The sequence below is a fragment of the Mustela putorius genome, unplaced genomic scaffold, assembly GCF_011764305.1.
Source record: "Mustela putorius furo isolate JIRA1106 unplaced genomic scaffold, ASM1176430v1.1 tig00003853_pilon_pilon_pilon, whole genome shotgun sequence".
Lineage (NCBI taxonomy): Eukaryota > Metazoa > Chordata > Mammalia > Carnivora > Mustelidae > Mustela > Mustela putorius.
Window position 1 is genome coordinate 10,971,349 of NW_025422005.1, and position 19,764 is coordinate 10,991,112.

Here is a 19,764-nt window from a genome sequence, read left to right on the forward strand (position 1 = left end):
TGTGCAGGCAGGGCCTGGCTGTACCTGGCGCTCAACGAGAACTCCCTGGAGAGCTACCTGCGGCTGTTCCAGGAGAACCTGGGCCTCCTGCATAAGTACTATGTCAAGTGAGTGTCTCGCAGCCCCGGAGCTCCCCTTGAACCTCGTCCCAAAGACTCTTGTCATAAGCAGACACCATGGTGTGCCGCGTCAGAGGCCCAGCCTGGCATGGTGCGTGGTGGACACATCAGCGATGGCCGAAGGGCCCTTGGCACCTTGCCTCTGACGGTCCTGCCAGGAGTACGGGCGCCCCCGCTGCTCTGCCTCTGCCCGGTCCGCTCCCCGGGCCTCAGACCTTACTAGCGCGCTCTGCCTTGGCCGGGCTCCTGCAGGAACAAAGTGTCAGGGGCAGCTGCTAAGAGCTAGATGAGCCTTGTGCCGCACACCCCATGTCTGAGGACAGTGGCCGGAAAGTGCTAAGCGGTTTCAGAGCCAGGAGGAGAACGGCAAAGGGGTGGCTGAAGGCGGCCCCGAGCTGGGTGCCCTCCAGACGGTGGGGACGTCCCATGTCCAGTTTCAATACAGACAGCTTGCCAGGGAGGTCGGGACCAAGCCGGTAACCATCGTCCCTCCTCGTGTCTCGCAGGAATGCCCTGGTCTGCAGTCACGATCACCTGACTCTCTTCCTGACCTTGGTGTCTGGGCTGGAGTTCATTCGATTCGACCTGGATCTGGTGAGACACGGCCGCTCTCGCTGCCACTGGGGGGCGGCAGGCTGGGCGGGCTGGACGTGATGTCCGACCCTCCTAGTCCGTCTCGGGGAGCCTGTTCGGTGTGATGGAGCCTGAGCGGCACCTTGTTAGTCCAGGGTCAGAACGGGAGAACGGGATGGAAGCGCGTGATCCTCTCGGCTTCCCTAAGCCAGAGGGCCTAGTTCAGGCGACTCCTTCCTGCCTCTGTCCCAACTGGGCAACAAGCCACACAGCCTGGAGTATTTAGGGCTAGTGGACCCTCCTTTGTGTTTAGGACGTGAGTGTTTAGAGAGACAAAGCACATTCATCCCTGTGCCTCTTAGGATCCTACAAGGGCCCTCAATTCCTTGTTCTCTGGCATCCCTTGTTGTCACGCCCTAGAGAACCAGGACGTGGGCCCTGAAAGGGCTAAGGAGGGTGCAGAGCGTCTCTCGAACTTGGGTTCGTCAGCACCCAGCTGCCCTGTCTTAGTCTAGTCACCTTCCCGGGTCCCTACGCCAGCAGCACAGACCGTCTACCAATAAGCAGTCAGAACTGGAAAAAATGAGCCACTTCTACGGCCGAAGAGGTCAAAGGGGGGCTTGGCAGGCTGAGATGGGATCTGCCCTCTGTCTGCCTCGAGCCCAGAGCTTTGAGAGCCACAGCCGTTCACATGACTGCTTTTAGCAGCTTCTTTCCAAATTTTGTGCCTTTAGCCCACTGACTGCCCGAAGGAGCGCTGGCAGGGGAGGCCTGATGGAGGCAGGTCTCCTCCGGGGCCTCCCGCAGCCGAGCCTGCTCTCCGCTCTCTCATCTTAGGACGCCCCGTACCTAGACTTGGCCCCCTACATGCCCGACTACTACAAACCGCAGTACCTGCTAGACTTCGAAGACCGCCTCCCCAGCTCCGTGCAAGGCTCGGACAGCCTGTCCCTCAACTCCTTCAACTCCGTCACCTCCACCAACCTGGAGTGGGATGACAGCGCCATTGCCCCATCCAGTGAGGGTAAGCGCCCCGTGCCTGGGGACCCGCCTCTGCTGTGTCCCTGGTGGTGAGGACACTCACGCCTGGCTGGGTGACGTCTGTCTGGGCTTGTTGTGATCTGACCGGGGCGTTTGGAAGTTCACCGGGGCCGACCATTTCCCAGGTCTCCATTCATTTCCTCAGCATCTCCATGGTGGGTAAAACACAGATTCTGGGGACAAAAACCCAAAACGAGATCCTACGAATGTTAGACCCTTTTCCAGAAGGCTAGGGCCCTAGACCTGGGGCAGGGGTGGGCTGGAGGTTTTCTAAGTGACGAGGGAGTAGCTGCGAGACCAGGAAGCTCTTCCTGCCGCTGCAGGGGTGAGTGCCGCCTGCTTGGGGAGCTCGTCCTACTCTGATTCTAGGCAGAAAGAGACTGAGCAGCTCCTGGAAAGAGGAGAGAGGGCCGGCAGCGTCCGAAGAGGAGGGGAGACATGCCCCCTATTCTTAGGAGCCCATCTGGTTTCTGGGTCCCTCCTGCACTTGCTCCTCTGTTAGCATGATTGTCCACACCAAGACTGGAAAAGGTTGTCGTCGCGTCTGTAGTTCACTTTGTCATTGGGATCCAACAGCTGATTGAACAGCCTGGTTTCTTTCAAACCTTAGGCTTCTGTGTTCGTGTATAAAACTGGCCGATTCTCCGCCTTCGTGCATCCCCCATGGGAAAGGAGATCTCTTCGGTTACTGTACCCGGCTTCACCTCCAGGGAAGGGGACCCCAAGCACAAGTGCGGCCCCCGGGCTCCCTGGACGTGCATTAGCGTCGAGACCTTGGCCTTCCTCTTTCTTTGTGTCTTCTTGTGCCAAGGGCTCCCGAGGGCAGTTACTTCCAGCCTTGTTAGCAAGACTTGCATTGCCTCTTGTACAAGCGGAAGGTGGCAGCTCAGTTTCCTTGACTTGGGCGTATGGGCTGCCTCCGAGGAGTCCAGGGCCGGGTCCTGAGAGGGCAGCCAGGCCGCCTGCAGGCGGAGGTGTCCCCTCGAGCCCTCCCACCTCCGATGCTGGGTTCAGAGGCAAGGCAGACGAGGGTTGGAAAAGGCTAGGTAGAGGGTGCCCACATTCTTCTCAGCCAGAACCAGGTCCTGGAGTTGGAAAGGGTTGCCCCCCGAGGTTGTTCCCAGCTGGCTGGAGGCTCCCGGGCCAGTGTGGGAGCTGAGAAGCATCGTAAGATTCCCGGGCTGTTAGAGAAAATGCAGGAAGTTTAACTTCTCCTCTTGTTTGCTCCCCCTGTCTCCCGCCTGCCGCCCCCACCCTCCCTGTCCCTCCACTACCTGTTTCTAATCTTCAGTTTTATCCCTCGTTTTTATAGATTATGATTTTGGAGATGTGTTTCCAGCAGTGCCGTCTGTACCCAGCACAGACTGGGAAGGTGGGACAGAGTCCGCTGTTACCCTCTTCTGTTTTGCTGTTTCCATGCCAAGCTTGCTGCATGATTCGAAATCAGCTCGTTATTTATAATAATAATGTCAATGATTATAATAAAGCCAAGTTTGGTGTTCTAATAGATGGAATTCTGCAGTAGGAGAACTTGACCTCTAGATCCAGGCAAACCCCCTTCTCCTAGTACAGGACTCCTGCCTTTGTGCAGTGGCCGCATAGTCACCAAGTGACTGTGTTTCAGGGACACGTGGCTCACCCTTCCCAATTCCAATGCCAGTGGAAGCACCAGGATGTGCGTAGGGAACCACCGGCTCATGGGGCACTAGTGGCCTGGCCCGGCGAGCGGAGGCTTGTTCTGGAAAGTGTGGGTTGAACCTGTGGATCGCGAGCTCCTTTAGGTCAGGTGGGCTCTTGTGTCGAAGTGTCAAGAAGTAAAGGCGGAGGGTGGTTCCTGCGGCCCAGTCTTGGCTTCCTCTCCGGTGTGAATCGTGCAGAGAGCCTGAGGGCCCGGTGGGCAGAATGGCTCAGGCAGAGCTGAAACCTCCTACGGGGAGATTCTCTTTGAGGTTTTCAGGCAGATTTCAATAAAGTCCGTCCGCCCTCCCACCTGTCCACTAGGGGGCAGCCGTGCCTGGACATTCTCCTGCCCATGCTGCCACTTCCGGGCTTCTGGAAACCCATGGGGCTCTTCCTCCTGTTCCCGTGATGACTCAAAGCACAGGGCATGTTTTGGGGAGGGTTACTGCTTCCTCCGTCGATCTGAGGCCATGACCCCCACCCCCTCATTAAAGAGCCTCCTGCCCTGTGGGCGGCTGGGCCAGGTGGGGGTGGGGGCAGGCAGCCCCGGGGGAAGGAGGTGCCGACTCCTCATCGGGCCAGAGGCAGAGGTGCCCTTTCCACTGCTCTGGAGCACCGGCCCGCTTCGTTATTAGCGCCGTGATCTCTGAGTAATGGATGGCAGCTGATCTTTTTCCAACTAATGTATGAAATAGCTTAGTTGCAGGGAAATAAGACAGGGCCTTGGGGGAAATGATGTCATCTGGCCAAGAGAGTAGCACTCAAGAGTGCCACAGGTTAGTTGAGATGAGCTCGAAATCCAGAATTCCATCGTAACCTCATTTATCCTCTGAACCTCTCTTCTTGCAGTGCATATGCTGGGCATTGATTTTTCTCCCCCTCCGATTCTAACCACTAACCCCCTCGTGACCCAGCTCCTCACTGCCCTCTGCAGTCACCGGTCGGGCAGGCCTGACCTCCCACCACAGCCCTTCGGAGCTCCCGGTGGCCTGAGAACTAACAGCTCTGGTCGCACTGCTTGCTCGGGCTGGGCTGGGCTGGGCTGGGGCTGGGTGCCCAGGCAACGTGAGCTTCATCCCACCGGGATCTCCTGCTTTCCTGAGTTCCCAAGCCTGTTCAGGCAGCTTCCCTGGGGAAGCTCAGTCTTCTTCCCCCGGAGGAAAGCAGGATTTGGGGGCAGCTCCAAACTCGGGGCCTTGGGGTTGGGGCTGAGGCGGCCTTCCGGGGTCCTTGGTTCATTACAGAGCTGGCAGGTCAGCAGCCTGGATAGCCACCACGTCCTGGGGCCTGCCCACTCACTCCTCAGCCTCCTTCTGGATCTCTAGGGGCTGGAGCAAGAACAGACGACTTCGAGGGACCCTTCTTTGAGGCAGAAGGGCAAGGTTTTCTACCTCTGAGAACTAAGGCTGTGGGGGCCCAGGACATCTGAAGGAACATCTCACGTGTTGCTGGTGTTTTTCTGGAAGGGCTGGCAATTGCCTTTGGCCCCTACCTTTGTTTTTATGTTAAAAGACACTGTACTTATAAAAAAAAAAAAAGAAAAGAAAAAAAGGATGGTGTGCTCTATCAGTGGACAGTTGCCCGCTGGTTTCCAGGACCCATGAGGAAGTGGCCGGCACGTCGGGCCCTTCCAGAGGAGGCCAAGGGTAGGAACATGTTTGCCATGTCTCCCCTGGGCAGATAATGGCCCACACGATGTGTGCACTGGCAGATGGGGCGTGAGCCTCCCGTGCCCGTGCCGTTGACCTTCCCCCGACCTCTTCCCTCGGCTGGGCCTCAGTTCTCTGCTGGGCCAGCTCCCATCTGCCACCAGATAAACGCCCCGTGTGCTTTCCCTGCTCCTGTTCTGGTGACCTGGGCCGGGTGGTCGGGGTAGGGGGAGCAGTCAAACCAGCCCCTCTCTGGAGAGGCAGCACCCTCCCCCTGCCCTGCCTTCTCCCCAGGGTGGAGCCAAGGCTGAGGGGGACCCAGAAGGGTCCAGAGACTTGAGTGAAATGCAGTTCCCAGCTCGCGCCTTAAAGGGGTGCCTGGTCCCGCCCCCCACTCTGGGAGTGTACCGATGTCAGGTAGAGAAGCAGCCACCGAAAGGCCTGGGAGGCAGCGGTTAGGGGCGGCCACTCAGGACCCCTCTCCTCTGCCTTTGCATCTCCTTGTTGCTCTGGTCTGTCATTCTTCCCGCTGTGCTCTGGGCCCTTGTACGGCCTTTCCCCCACCCTCCGGACTCCCCACCCTGTCTCTCAGCCCCTGACCGTACTCTGCACCCCGCAAGTTCTCTGATCCCCGTGGTCTCCCTCTGTTCTCCCTCCCTTTGTTGCTTTTATCTGTCTCTGGAGCGGGCCGGAGTGGGCACCCTTCAGAGGACTTCGGGTATCTCAGCCCTGCTGGATACCCCCCTCCCACCTCAGCTCCCTCTAACAGGAGGCCGTAAGATTAACCTGAGAGGTCCGTGGCCTGTGTCCTCTCCAGGCATCAAGGTCACCGTCCCTGACGGGCTTCCTCCTGGAGACTGTTTAACCTTGGGGCTCTTACCTCGAACTCAGCCAAATTGCTTTGAGCTCTTAGGGGTTCCCAGTGGAGTGGTGATGGCGTCCCTCCAGGTCACTCTTAGAGCACATGTCCTGTGTGCAGTTGGTGTGGGGCTTCTGCTCTTAAAACAGGGCCACCCTGATCAGATGTCCCTGGGAGGGACTCACCTGCCTCCCTCATGAGTTAAGGCATGCTTTGGGGGCCTGGGGTCGCCAGATGGTGTCTGACGGGCTGTCTCCTGTTTCCTTTTCTCCCAGATGGAGACCTCACAGACACCGTCAGCGGCCCCCGCTCCACTACTTCGGACCCGACCAGCAGCAAAGCTTCCACCAAGAGCCCCACCCAGCGCCACAACCCCTTCAGCGAGGACCCGGCAGAGACCGTGTCCTCCTCTGACACCACCCCAGTGCACACCACCTCTCAGGAGAAGGGCGAATCCCACACTCTCGACCTGCCAGACACCTGCACAGAGCTCGAAGTCATTAGGTCAGCGGGCGTTGGGGGGACATCCGGGTGTCCATCGCGTCCGCTCTCAGCATCATGTTTTGGTCCTTGCGCACCGGGGCCGCACCCCCAGGGGCAGACTGGGATCTTCCTGTAGACTAAGGGGTTCTCCAGTGGTTCTTGGAGCAAGAGGAAACAGAGGGCCTGAGCCCAGAAGGTGGTGTGGCACGGACGACAGCCGTGGCTGGGGCCACGTGTGGGCTGCGGGGACATTTGTCCAATTCATCCAGGACCAGAAAACCCCTTCACACTGGAATTCTAACAGTCCTTGGATGTCCCTGTACAGTTTCTGAGATGTGTACTGATTCTAGTTCAGCATGGCTTCTCGAAAGTGGCACCATCAGGGGGACAGGGACCTACCTAGAAGGGAAGGAGGAGGTGCGGGACAGACTGGGGAGCTCTTGGCCCAGAGCCTTCCGGGCTCCCCCACCTGCCCCGGCTCCCGCCCCTGAGACTCTCAGCGCCGAAGAAGCAGATGTGCATGTTGTACCCTCCAAGGCTTGCTGGCCTGAGGCAGGAGACGGGTCCCACCCTGTAAGCTGGTTCAAGGCCTCAGTTGCTTAAATGGCTCAGACCTGGGGTCACCCTGCCGGGCCCATCCCAGCCAACTTGTCCCCAAGGAAGTTTGAGCTCAGAAGACTCCGAGTGCGTTTCTGGTTGAATTATCCGCGGTGATACCTGATGGGACGTGAGGTCAGCTCAGGGGCCACTGGCCACATCCCAAGGGAAGGGCAGGGTTCGAGGCACCATCCTCCTGACCGGCCACGGCTTGTGTTTGTTTCCAGAGCAGCTCGCGCTGCTGTGACAGCAGCTAGAATTCGTAGGCCTTGCTCAGGGGTTCCTGCCTCTGCCGGCAGCGGGGCTACCTCAGGGCCTGAGCTGCTCTTGCCCCCTGGCCTAGGGCCTCCCACCCGGCACTGCCCAGGACCACCGAAGCTCCCTGCTGTGCCCTCGGAGGTCACACGCCCAGGATCACCGCCTCTGACCCCGCCAGTTCTGCGGCGCTCAGATGGTTAATCTCTCCTTGTCCCTACTGTCGCAGGGTCACCAAGAAGAAGAAAACCGGCAAGAAGAAGAAGACGAGGTCGGATGAGGAAGCCAGTCCACTTCACCCCGCCTCCACCCAGGACACCGGTGCCCGGCGGGGAGACGGCGACAGCCTGGTCAGCAGTCCAGGCCTGGGGCGGGCCTCCCCCGATGCCACCATTACGCCCCCCCAGGAGGAGGGAGAGGGGCCCGGCAGCACGGCGGAGAGCAGCGAGCTCTCGGAGCCCGGCCAGATGGGCCTGCTTATCCCCGAGATGAAGGACACCTCCATGGAGCGCTTGGGGCAGCCCCTGAGCAAGGTGATCGACCAGCTCAACGGGCAGCTGGACCCCAGCACCTGGCGCTCCCACGTCCAGTCCCCAGACCAGTCCTTTCGGACCGGCTCCCCCGGGGAAGCCCCGGAGAAGCCGCCATTTTGCGACTTTAGTGAGGGGCTTCCAGCCCCAATGGACTTCTACCGCTTTACCGTCGAGAGTCCAAGCACTCTTACGGCAGGTGGCAGCAACCATGACTCTGCAGGGCCGGGCCAACCGCTGCATGTTCCTGGTAGCCCTGCGACTGCTGGCCAAGAAGAGGGAGGAGGAGGAAGAGAGGGGCAGACGCCTGGGCCCCTAGAGGACGCCCCCCCCAGGGAGGCCCCAGAGCCGGGGACCCAGGAGCCAGACGCCAAGCTGCCCCTGGTCGGGGAGGGACCTGAGCCGGAGCTGGAGCCTGGGACCCACGAGACTCTGTGCCAGCTCAAGCGAGACCAGCCCAGCCCGTGTCTGAGCAGCGCGGAGGACTCCGGGGTGGATGAGGGGCAGGGCAGCCCCTCTGACATGAGCCACTCGGCAGAGTTCAGGTGCGCAGGACTCTCCGTGCCGCTGGCCTGAGGGACGCTCCCACCCTCGAAAGCTGAGGACGGGGGTGTCTGTCCTCCAAAGTGTAGCTCCCGGGAGGCCTAGCCTGGGCTGGGAGGCGGGATGGGGTGTAGGACCCCACACAGTCTGGCTCCCGGGCAGAGCCAGCGCCACGACAGCCACGCTCCCTCTGCATGCCTGTGTGCCACTGTGTGTCGTGTCACCTCCCGCCCCTGCCCCTGCCCTCGCCTGACACCCTTGCGCCTGTCGCTCTCACAGAGTGGACAACAATCACTTGCTTCTGCTGATGATCCACGTGTTTCGAGAGAACGAGGAGCAGCTCTTCAAGGTCAGTCCCGGGAACTCCAGGGCTAGTGGGACAGCGCAGGCCCAGAGTGGGGCAGCAGGTGGGAGCTGGGGAGGCCTGACCCTCCTCTGTCGCGGCCCCGCAGATGATCCGGATGAGCACGGGGCACATGGAGGGCAACCTGCAGCTGCTCTACGTGCTGCTCACGGACTGCTACGTCTACCTGCTGCGGAAAGGTGCCTGCCGCCCCTGGGCCCAGCCGAGGCTGAGCGTGAGGCCTGCCGGCCGCCCTCTCCCAGTGCCCCCGCCCCCGGCTCCCGGCCGCTTGGCGTGCGGTGGCCAGAACCCTGCCCGGCTGTGCCGCCAGCCACCTCCGCGGCCCCGTGAGACCCGAACACCCCACATCACTCTCCTCCGTGTCGGATGGCAGGGCAAGGACAGGGCCACTCTCAGAGAGAGACGGGGTCTTAGAAGGTGGGGCAGCAGGGGGAAAGAGACCCCTGTGGGTCACAGGCCTTGGGGTCTTCTCTCTCAGGGGCTGCGGAAAAGCCATACCTGGTGGAAGAGGCCGTTTCATACAACGAACTTGACTATGTGTCGGTGAGTGCGGGCTCGGCGGTGGGCATACACCGTGGAACAGGTCTCCTCGGCCACCCACCGGCAGAGCTGCAGAGTGAGGCCTGTCCCCGCCGGGCCTCACCGTCAGGCGTCAGCTTCTCTTAGAGCAGCTTGTGCCTGTGGTGCTGGGGAGGAGAACCGAGTGGAGGACGCCCCTTCATCCCCCACATTTCTGACCGTCCCTCCCCGACTCATGCCAGGGTCCCCGGCCTCTGGGGCTTTACCCTGTGGCACCTTCGGTGTGTGCTTCCTCCCCCCCAGCCAGACCTTAGCCCGGCCACGGCTGCCTCTTCCTCCAGGCAGCCGCCAAGCCCGGTGTGCATGTGAAGGTCTCGTTTCTGGCAGGTGGGCCTGGACCAGCAGACCGTGAAGCTCGTGTGCACCAACCGCAGGAAGCAGTTCCTGCTGGACACGGCCGACGTGGCCCTGGCCGAGTGAGTGACACGCCCCCGACCCCTGCCATCTCCCTATGTACGTAGGACTGGAGAGCGGCCTGGGGGTGGCGGGGGAGCAGCAGGACACACAGACGTGGCAGACAGATGTGTTCCCTCTGGAACCTGCGGGGGTGTGCAAACACCCTGAGTGACACGTGTCGTCTGCTCGGGCGACCTGAGACCTGAGGTGGCCACCAGAGAGGAAGGGGGCTGGCGTGAGTTACTAACAGGAAAGAAACACGAGCCCCACCACTGGGCCACAGGTCTGGGCTGGGCCTGAGCCACGGGGTGCCTATAGAAATGACTCGTAATAACCGGGCGTCATTATATGGACTCGGGCCCCACCTGCACTGCCAGCAGACCACAGGCCCCCCGGGCCACTGAGAGCGGTTTGGCCTTCCCCAGGTCCCTGTCAGATGACAGCAGACTGCTGCGCGTCACTGCCCCCCCCCTTCCCCCGCTGCCCTGAGCTCCGGTGCCAGCCAACTCCCTCCCCAAAGTTTCTGGGAACCCTCCAGGCCAGGATCCTGTCTGGTTGAGGGGTGGGCCCCCCGCCCCGGGCCTCTGACAGCAAACCCCACTCCCTGTGTAGGTTCTTCTTGGCATCTTTAAAGTCTGCCATGATCAAAGGCTGCCGGGAACCACCTTACCCCAGTGTCCTGACTGATGCCACCATGGAGAAGCTGGCACTGGCCAAATTTGTGGCCCAGGAGTCTAAGTGTGAGGTGAGTGCCAGGAGCAGAGGGGAGGGGTCGTCCCTGAGTCCCCGAGAGGCCCGCTCTGGTGTCAGGATGAAGTCAGGTGCTGCAAATAGAGGTCTTTAGCCTTTCTCTGTCCCCCACCGGGGAGGAGCTCTCCTACCCCTGGGTCCTGTCCCCCACCCCGCTGGGGGTGTGCCCTTGCTTCCTCAGTGGCCTTTCCTGGTGCTGGGCCATCGGTGAGCCGGGCCCAGGCCTCACCGCTCTGTCTGCTGCCCCTCCCAGGCCACTGCTGTCACTGTGCGCTTCTATGGGCTTGTCCACTGGGAGGACCCCATGGACGAGTCCCTGGGTCCCATCCCCTGCCACTGCTCACCCCCCGAGGGCGTCATCACCAAAGAAGGCATGCTGCATTACAAGGCGGGCACCTCCTACTTGGGCAAAGAGCACTGGAAGACATGCTTCGTGGTACTCAGGTGGGCACACCTGCAGCACCGGCCTCAGGCTCAGCCTGGAGCTTGTGGGACCGACCGCTGAGGAGAGAAGCCTGAGGGGACCTCCTTCACCCCCACGAGGGTTTTAGAGCCCACCTGCCTTGGGATATTAGAGCTTCTGTGTAAAGGCTGCCATCTTTGGGGCCCAAGGAATCCTGGGGCATCAGGTGTAGATGTGGGCTGGGCTGTTGCCTCTCACTGTCCCGGGCTGCAGAGGGGGTAGTGTGCCCTCCTGTCTGTGCCTTTGGTTCCTTCTTCACCCTCCGTTTCAGTCCCCAGCTTGCAGGGTGTCTCTGGGATTTGGGCTCCACTTGGCTCTCAGTTCCAGGGCCAGGCCTCACCCCTGCTCTTTGGTGCCCCTGCAGCAATGGAATCCTCTACCAGTACCCCGACCGCACTGATGTCACCCCGCTGCTCTCGGTGAACATGGGGTGAGTGCCCTGGCGATGCTGGGCTGGGCAGGTGTGGGGCCTCCTGTCGCCCCCCCACCCTGCCCCAGGGTGACGACTCTGGCTAAGCTTGTGGCCCAGCACTCCTGTCCTCCCTGGCTTGAGCTGGTACCCGCTCCTGTCCGTCAGTTCAGCCCACCCCACTCAGCCGCACCCCATCTGGCAGCCCTGACCGGTCGCCGGGGGTCTGCTGATCTCTGAGGGGCTACAGGATCCTGAGCCAGGGGAGGAGGGGTGGTTTCCTCTCAGGGAGGGAAGGATCTGGTCAGGCAGAGGAAAGGGTCACTCCCCCAGGAAAGTTCCCAACCTGATGGAAGACGGACGCACACAGGCTTGGAGACAGCCTGGGGCCCCAAGAGGGAGTGTGAGTGCGTGTGCCCCGATAAAGGGAGGGCCAGAGCCTGGAGCCCATCCTCCCCCCTCTCCTGGCCAGGCCACAATAGCTAGGAGGGTCCTGGTGATTCTGGAAGCAGAAGTTATTCCACAGAAAGGGGTGGGCCTGGCCAGCAGCTACCAGCCTCTCCTGAGAGTCCGGGGTCTGCACCACCCGCCCAGGTTCCCCCGCCTCTGGGACGCGGGGGCCGGCGTGCCGTGTCCGCACACCCTGAGCCGCCCCTGCCTCCTTGCTCCCCTTTCACCCCTCCTCGTCTGGCCCAGGGGGGAGCAGTGCGGTGGCTGCCGGAGAGCCAACACCACGGATCGGCCCCACGCCTTCCAGGTCATCCTCGCCGACCGGCCGTGCCTGGAGCTGAGCGCTGACAGCGAGGCCGACATGGCCGACTGGATGCAGCATCTCTGCCAGGCCGTGTCCAAAGGGGTGAGCGACCCTGCCTACACTGTCCCCCCGGCCTCCCGACCCCCTGCGGCATCCCCAGGGCCCTGGCCCAAACCCTCACGCTCAGGGAGCAGCTCCTGGGAACCAAGATGGGGACATCCAGGGAACAACGCAGGAACGGACCCTAGAGCTCAGGACACCCCCACCTCCTCCCCTGTCCCCACCTGTGCTTCCGAGGTGGGCAGAGCCTTCTGACCCCTGGACAGAGGGGCTGAAGGGCTGGCCGGGCCGGAGTGTGGTGTCCTGGTGCCAGCCAGCCCGGAAGAGCTCCAGCTTGCCTCTCCCCTCCCCTCTGCCCACGCCCTTCAGGTCATCCCCCAGGGGGTGACTCCCAGCCCCTGCATCCCCTGCTGCCTAGTGATCGCCGCCGACCGCCTCTTCACGTGCCACGAGGACTGCCAGACCAGCTTCTTCCGCTCCCTGGGCACAGCCAAGCTGGCCGACGTCAGTGCTGTTGCTACGGAACCGGGCAAGGAGTACTGTGTCTTGGTGAGCTGGGTGGATGGGGGAGGGGGAGGGGAGGGGGTCTGGGGGGCAGGCCCTGCAGAAGGTCCGCTGCTTCTGCTCACCTGGGGACCTGCTCGCCCCAGGAGTTTTCCCAGGACAGCCAGCAGGCCCTCCCACCCTGGGTCATCTACTTGAGCTGCACATCTGAACTGGACCGATTCCTGTCTGCACTGAGCTCTGGGTGGAAAACCATCTACCAGGTACCTAGCTGCCCAGGGCCCCGAGGAGGGAGTGGAGGCTCTCCCTGGGGAGGGGAGCCCCGCACAGTACAGAGGCAGGAATTGGGCCTGGGGACAGCACCATATCCATAGCTCTGGGACAGACTCCGGCCCCCGTGACCCTGAGGCCACAGCTCATAGTTGAACTTGGGAAACGCCGCTGCTGACCTTGTTCCCACAGTGCAGGGGGACCCGGGGTTCCCACAGCTGCCCGAAAAAGCAGGGTCCCGGACCAAAGCCCTCAGATTACCCCGGAACCCCCACAGGTGGACCTCCCCCACAAGGCCATCCAGGAAGCCTCCAACAAGAAGTTCGAGGACGCCCTGAGCCTCATCCACAGCGCCTGGCAGCGGAGCGACAGCCTGTGCCGGGGCAGAGCCTCCCGGGACCCCTGGTGCTGAGGAGGAGCCAGTCGGCATCCCGGGGCCAGGAGAGGCCTGCTAGCAGCACCCACTATCCCCTCGTGTGGCTTGGGGCCAGGGTTGCCCCTGTGTTCCATGGCCCACTCCCGCCCTGGGGGACAGAAGCACTGACGGGGGCTCGAGCCAGGGTCTCTGCCCTCGCAGGGATACAGAACGGGTCCTCCACGCTCTCGGGCTTCCCGCCCGGCCGGCGGTGACTGGAGAGCGCTGGGGCGGAGGGTCTGAGCCCTATGGGCTCTGCGTACGCGCGGCATGTACGGATGCGTCTGCCTCTTCAGGATGGCGATGAGAGTCAGGCCGACTCTGCGGGGAGCAGAAGGACTGAGAGGGCAGGACTCCCCTCTTCCTCTCCTGGGTCAGGGGTCCCAGCCAAGGCCTGACCATCCTCGTTCACTTTTGAACACTCAGCTGGCCGCGCAGGGAAGCCGGACGCTGGGGCCGCCATGCATGCTCCCTCGCTAACACCGCCCCAGCCGCCCTGCTGTCTTCCAGGGAAGGCGCCCGGCTGGGGGCTGGGGTGGGGGGCTGGGCAGCCCCTCCCTGGCTGCCCGGAGGCCCTGTGTGATCAAGGCACCCATTCTCCCCAGACTGCAGTGCCAGGAGGACCCAGGAGTCAGGCTCTCTCCTCCTGCCGGGAGCAAAGGAGAGGGGGGAGGGCTCGGAGTGGGGCAGAGCCCCCCAGTCTGGCATCCCGGCGAGTGCCTCCTGACTGTCCCCTGCTTGGCTGGAGCCAGACCCCCTTGGGAAGGGGTCAGATGGTCTGGGTTTGGGTTTTGGTTTTTTTTTTTTAAATAAAATAGACACGTTATATTGCCAGGACTTGTCACTGGCCCTTTGTGACTGGGCTGGGAGTGGGAGATCTCTGCACCCCCCGCCCCCACCGGCTGCCTCTCCCCTCCCCGGCTTTAGACCATTCATTCCTGATTTTCTTCCGTCAGCTGCTGTGTGCTGACGCTGGGCGCCCGCTCACCCACTGCCCCGATGCTGCTCTCTGGAGCTCAGGCCCTGAGGGGTTCTTGGCCTGACTTTTGCTCTTATTTCCTGCAGTGCCCGGGGGAGGGGAGGACACTCCTCTAGTCCCAGGGCCTGTCTCCACGGCCGGCCTCCCCAGCTCTGGGGGCGAGGGCCGGGATAAACCCGAGAGTCCAAGCTGCCCCCAGACGGCTTGTTGAGCTACTGCCCTGGGGGCTGACCAGAGGGTGCTGCCAAGCTTAACAGGTGCAGGCAGAGGAGGGGAGGGGAGCCTGAGGCACTCGAGCACCTGGCAGTGCCCACCCCCCCCCAGGCCCTCACACCTGGGACAAAAGGAGTGGGTGCTGGGAAGGGTGGGCATGGAGGCTGTGGAGCATGGCGGCTTCGGTGATGTGGGGTGTCCATGGCAGAAGGGATGCCCTGGGGACAGAGACCAGGGTGGTGCTGGCTTCCAGGGGTGTGAGGTCCCTTCTGACACAGAGCCATTTCCACACCAGGGCCTCTCCTCCAGACACCTACGGCCCAGAAGGGGCTCCCACCAGAAGGGGGGCAGGACTGGGGGGCAAGTCCGCATGGGGTGATGACCAAAGCCTCGGGCCACTCTTTGAGACACACGGCTCAACGGCCCTGAAGTCATCTGAGGCAGGGATGGGGAGAAAGGAGCCAGAAGTTGGGAGAGGGGCGAGTGGGGGGGAATGCGAGCCATCCTTTACCGGGAAGAGCCCTGTGCTAGGTGTGCTAGGTGTGCTAGGTGTGCTGTTCATACATCTCTAGCCCTCCAAAAAACCTCTGAGACAGATATTAATATTCCCAAGTTACAAATAGACTGAAGCTAGCAGGGGGAGTGATTGCCCAGGGTCACACATGACAGCGGAGCCTGGGATTCAGAACCAGTTCCACAGGGCTCGAGAAGCCCTTTGCCGCCTCTGCTCTCCCTGACAGTGGAACCAGAGACCGTGGGAGCTGGGCTGGAAGACTGAGGCTGGGGAAGGGCAGCCGCAAAGACGGTGCAGGGGGTTGAGGGTGGTGGCTGCATTGCCCGGGCATGCGGCTCCGGGTCCCGCCCTGGGCTCTGAGCTGCAGCAGGATGGACTAGGCCAGAAGTACCCTTTGCCCCAGGGCCAGAGGAAGGGCAGGAGGACAAGAAAAGCTGGAGGAGGTGTCCCTGCTGACGGGCACCCTCTCCCCCGCCCCAATCAGCCTCCTGTCCCAGGTGACCTTTTCCCCAGATCCCAGGGTCCAGGCACACCCCTGCTGGGAGGTGTGGAGAACAGAGAGAGCTGGGATTGGTCCGAGCCAGCGGGGGCGTGTCCGGGGCTCCGCCAGCCCCAGTGTCGGAGCAGAGCAGGTGGACTCCCGAGATAGACCAGGGGCCACCCGGCCTACCGACTGGGACCTCTGCCCACCAGACATGGCCCCAGGCCCCCTCGATCCCCAGCCCTGTGGCGGGGCAGGGGTGCAGAGAGCCTAAGCGCCCCCACCCTAGGGCCTGTGCCCAGGCCCCTGACCTGGGCACGGCCAGCCTCAGGAACAGAGGCCATGGAGACGGTTGCACCAGCTGTGGACCTGGTGCTGGGCGCCTCGGCCTGTTGCCTGGCCTGCGTCTTTACCAACCCCCTGGAGGTGGTGAAGACGAGACTGCAGCTGCAGGGGGAGCTGCAGGCCCGCGGCACCTACCCACGGCCCTACAGGGGCTTTTTGGCCTCGGTAGCAGCTGTGGTCCGTGCAGACGGGCTGTGTGGCCTGCAGAAGGGGCTGGCCGCCGGCCTCCTTTACCAGGGCCTCATGAACGGCGTCCGCTTCTACTGCTACAGCCTGGCGGGCCAGGCTGGCCTCACCCAGCAGCCTGGTGGCACGGTGGTCGCGGGCGCGGTGGCTGGGGCCCTGGGAGCCTTCGTGGGGAGTCCTGCTTACTTGGTGAGTGCCTTGTCTCCAACCTCCACCACCCCATGACCCAGCTTTCCAGTGGGGAAGGGAGGGTGGGCGCCTCTGGAACCTTCCAGGCTGGCTCTGGTACCAGGCGGGGTGGGGCGGGCCGGGTGGGGACGTTCCCAGGAACATCCCTGCGTGGGGGTTGGAATCTGTCCCTGGGTGCAAAGCCCCGGAGCCTTGCCCCATGCTCCTTCTCCTGGGGTCCCTGCCCCACTGGGCCTGAGTCAGGGGAGGGGATAGAGGGCGACAGGGCGGGTGCGGGCTCAGACCCAGTGTGGACGCCTGTCTTCCTATGTGGCCCAGCAAGTTCAGAATAAGCAGGGCCTCCGCGGACTAGGCCAGAGGCTGAATAGTCACCATCCCACTTGGTCCTCGGAACAGTGGGAGCGGGCAGGCTGGGAGAAGGTCAAGTGACTCGCCCCAGGTCGCACCAAGATGTAGAGCCAGGCCGACTGCAGAGCCTCCCCACCAAACCCTGTTCCCCATGCCCCCTACACAGTGGGTGCGGGCTCGTGGAGGTCTGGAGGTCGGGCCGCTGCTCGTCCAGTCCCTCTGTCACATCTGTTCCCACAGGTCAAAACGCAGCTGCAGGCCCAGACGGTGGCCGCGATGGCCGTGGGGCACCAACACCATCACCAGGTAGGGACTGTCCCTCCCCAGAGCCCCCTGGGCTGGGTGAGCTGGCAGGGGCTGCCCAGTGACCCAGTGCCTTCTCCCCACAGAGTGTTTTGGGTGCCTTGGAGACCATCTGGCGGCAGCAGGGCCTGGCAGGGCTATGGCGGGGCGTGGGTGGGGCCGTGCCCAGGGTCATGGTCGGCTCAGCCGCCCAGCTGGCCACCTTCGCCTCTGCCAAGGCCTGGGTGCAGAAGCAACAGGTGAGGAGCCAGGGACACCCGTGCCCACCCTCAGACACGACAGAATCGGGCCCTCTGCCTCCGTTCTCCCTGTGTGGGCTCTCATCCCGTCCCAACATCTCCTGCTGGACGCCCACCTAGGCAAGGCCAGTGGGGGGGGCAGGCAGGGTCCCTGAAGAGAGCTGAGGACCCCGGCTCTGCCCTTGTGCCCAGCAGGGGTGGGGGCCGGAGCCCTGACGCCGTGAAGGAGCTGGGCTGGGGGAGTGGCTGGAGGGGCCTGGTCTGCTCCCTTTCCCGCAACTCTTCCAGCCCGCAAGTATGGGAGGGTAGGGTGGGCGCCAGGGGGGTGGGGAGATGGCAGCGGCTGCAGGGGTCAGAGCCTGTCCCAACCCCACAGTGGCTCCCGGAAGACAGCTGGCTGGTGGCCTTGGCTGGAGGCATGATCAGCAGTGTCGCTGTGGCCGTGGTCATGACCCCCTTCGACGTGGTCAGCACGCGGCTCTACAATCAGCCCGTGGACGGAACTGGCCGAGTAAGCAAGGGAAGGTGCAGGGGGTATGCGGGGGGCTGGAGAGCATGCCCCAGTGTGTGCGCGCGCGCACACACACACACACAGCCAGGGACGCGCAGATGTGTGACATACACGCAGACACACCGATTTGGCCGGTTTGCTGAGCACTCACGTCCCCGGCACGGGCTAAGCACTTTATTCTACCCTCACAACCACCTCCATTTTCCTGCTGAGGAAACGGAAGATCGGGGCCATCTAGTGACCGGCCTGAGGTCACCCAACTAGGCCTGACCCCACGGCCGCCACGTACCGTCGCGCAGGTTGTGTTCAACACAAAGGTGCTCTCCAAAGGCTGAGAAGGGGACGAATTCCACTCGCATGCCACTAGCCAAATCTTGGGCCCTGGGCATGGGCTGTGGCTACCTGGAGGAAGAGGTCTCACCTTAAATGTCACAGCCTAAGGGGTCACCTTTATGTACGTTGCCAGCTTGGGGACAGTCTCTCTGCTGATGTACGGCAGGGGCCCCTCCACACAGACACACGCCCACTTGTACCAGCCAAAACCCCATGACCCCTGCAGTGACCCCCACCCTGCCTCTGTCCCCAGGGCCAGCTGTACGGTGGCCTCGCAGACTGCCTGGTGAAGATCTGGAGGCAGGAGGGCCCCCTGGCCCTCTACAAGGGTCTGGGCCCAGCCTACCTGCGCCTGGGCCCCCACACCATCCTCAGCATGCTCTTCTGGGATGAGCTCCGGAAACTGGCCGCGCGGAGCCAGCACCAGGGCACCTAGGCGGCATCCCTTGTCCCCATCTCCTAACACAGCCCGGGATCCAGGAGCGACGGCCCACTCCGGCTGGGAATGGCCGTCTCAGAGCAGGCCACAGGCCCAGCCCCGGCCACACGACCAAGGAGAGTGTGGGCAGCTCTGGTCAACCCAGACCCACGGCCCACTCGGGGCCGGAGCTGCTTGTTCTGGATCACCAGCTGCTCTGTTTTCTGGCAAGTTCTCTTCCCTCTGCCTGGGTTACCTCATCCCGTAGCCTTACCCGTGACTATAATAACCGCTCCGGGTCGTGACCGTTACCCCGAGTGGGGTCACTCGCACGCATCGGCTTGCTTGGTCCTCAAACAGTGCGAGATGGTGAAATCCTCTCTTAGCAGGGGACGCTGAGGCTCACCAGGTAGGAAGCCACACAGCTTTGAAGGGACAGAACCAGGACTGGAACTTAGCTCTGCCCAGCCCAGACTGGTGCCTCTGGCAAGAGCCAGGACCATGGCGGCTGGAGAGCCTGCGTGTCACTGTGCACATGCCTCAGGCTTCCATCAAAAAGCCCCTCAAGCCAGGGGTTCAAACAACAGATGCTGTCCACACTCTGGGGGCTGGAAGTCCAAGGTCAAGGTGTCAGCAGGGTTGGTGTCTCTGAGGCCTCTCTCCCTGGCGGCCCAGGGTCTTCACACGGTCTACCTTCTGTGTCTGTGTTCGAATCCCTTCTTCTAGGGACACTGGTCGTGCTGGACTAGCTCCTGCCCTAATGTCCTCCTTTTAACATAATTCCCTCTTCAGAGACCTCATCTCCAAGTACAGTCACAGACTGGGGGTTAGAACTTCAGTGTACAAATGTGGGGGAGGGGAAGACATAATTCAGCCTGTGACATCCACAGAGAGCTTTTACGAGGGCCTCCTAGATGCCCAGCACTGTGGGCGTTTGCACAAATCCTCATGACCGTTCTGAAAGGGAGCTCTCGCGATGCCCATTCTTCAGGTGAGGAGACTGAGGCCCGGGGCAAGGAAGTGACTTGCTTAGGGGAGTCGCAGAGCCAGGTGTCCTCATCTGGGGCCCTCTCCCTGAGCTGAAGCCACACTCCCGCCGCTGAGCGTGTTCCTCAGGGCCCCGCTGACCTTTGTGCTTCAGAGATGGACACCGAGTCCCTGGAAGGGACAGGATTGGCCCAGGTCAAGCAGCCTGAACTGCCTACCCCGCCACACCCCATGTCTGCTCTTCCCAGGGGTACCCCTAGCACACACTCCAAACCAATAAAGTTTTCTACTTTGTTTACTTCAACGACTCCCTTCTGCTGGCAGCCTCCGGCTCCCCCACCCCTGAACCCCCACGCTTGGCTCTCTCTCCTCGATCTGGGGAAGGAGGATCCAGAAGTCTTGGGGCAGGCCAGCCGCACCCCACC

General features: G+C 62.4%; 2 protein-coding genes across 3 annotated transcripts in view; both read left to right on the top strand.

Annotated features, from left to right (window-relative positions):
- PLEKHM2 (pleckstrin homology and RUN domain containing M2) overlaps positions 1-14,127 on the top strand; it is a 38,233-nt gene extending 24,106 nt beyond the window's left edge. Inside the window, exons 4-20 of one of the 2 annotated variants that reach the window (XM_045063802.1) lie at positions 8-107; positions 626-713; positions 1,530-1,716; positions 3,046-3,105; positions 6,197-6,425; positions 7,486-8,331; positions 8,609-8,678; positions 8,782-8,872; positions 9,172-9,236; positions 9,600-9,688; positions 10,281-10,413; positions 10,672-10,862; positions 11,246-11,311; positions 11,987-12,146; positions 12,474-12,653; positions 12,755-12,871; positions 13,156-14,127. In XM_045063802.1, the coding sequence (XP_044919737.1) occupies positions 8-107; positions 626-713; positions 1,530-1,716; positions 3,046-3,105; positions 6,197-6,425; positions 7,486-8,331; positions 8,609-8,678; positions 8,782-8,872; positions 9,172-9,236; positions 9,600-9,688; positions 10,281-10,413; positions 10,672-10,862; positions 11,246-11,311; positions 11,987-12,146; positions 12,474-12,653; positions 12,755-12,871; positions 13,156-13,290 (2,807 nt within the window). In that variant the 3' untranslated portion in view covers positions 13,291-14,127. The remainder of the gene's footprint in view (positions 1-7; positions 108-625; positions 714-1,529; positions 1,717-3,045; positions 3,106-6,196; positions 6,426-7,485; positions 8,332-8,608; positions 8,679-8,781; positions 8,873-9,171; positions 9,237-9,599; positions 9,689-10,280; positions 10,414-10,671; positions 10,863-11,245; positions 11,312-11,986; positions 12,147-12,473; positions 12,654-12,754; positions 12,872-13,155) is intronic. The other variant, XM_045063804.1, reaches the window with a different exon arrangement.
- Positions 14,128-14,221: 94 nt separating this feature from the next.
- On the top strand, positions 14,222-19,637 carry SLC25A34 (solute carrier family 25 member 34). Its single transcript, XM_004741406.3, has 5 exons — positions 14,222-16,200; positions 16,789-16,854; positions 16,938-17,090; positions 17,467-17,601; positions 18,188-19,637. The coding sequence occupies exons 1-5, from the start codon at positions 15,823-15,825 to the stop codon at positions 18,368-18,370; spliced, it is 915 nt and encodes a 304-aa protein (XP_004741463.1). The 5' UTR covers positions 14,222-15,822; the 3' UTR covers positions 18,371-19,637.
- The last annotated feature ends 127 nt before the right edge of the window (positions 19,638-19,764 follow it).

What these genes read in the sequence shown, in the direction of transcription:
- SLC25A34 (XM_004741406.3), top strand. Translation starts at nt 15,823, where the DNA reads ATGGAGACGGTTGCACCAGCTGTGGACCTGGTGCTGGGCGCCTCGGCC. An exon ending in TGGGGAGTCCTGCTTACTTG is followed by an intron (nt 16,201 to 16,788) that starts GTGAGTGCCTTG and finishes CTGTTCCCACAG; the next exon opens with GTCAAAACGCAGCTGCAGGC. An exon ending in CCGTGGACGGAACTGGCCGA is followed by an intron (nt 17,602 to 18,187) that starts GTAAGCAAGGGA and finishes CTCTGTCCCCAG; the next exon opens with GGCCAGCTGTACGGTGGCCT.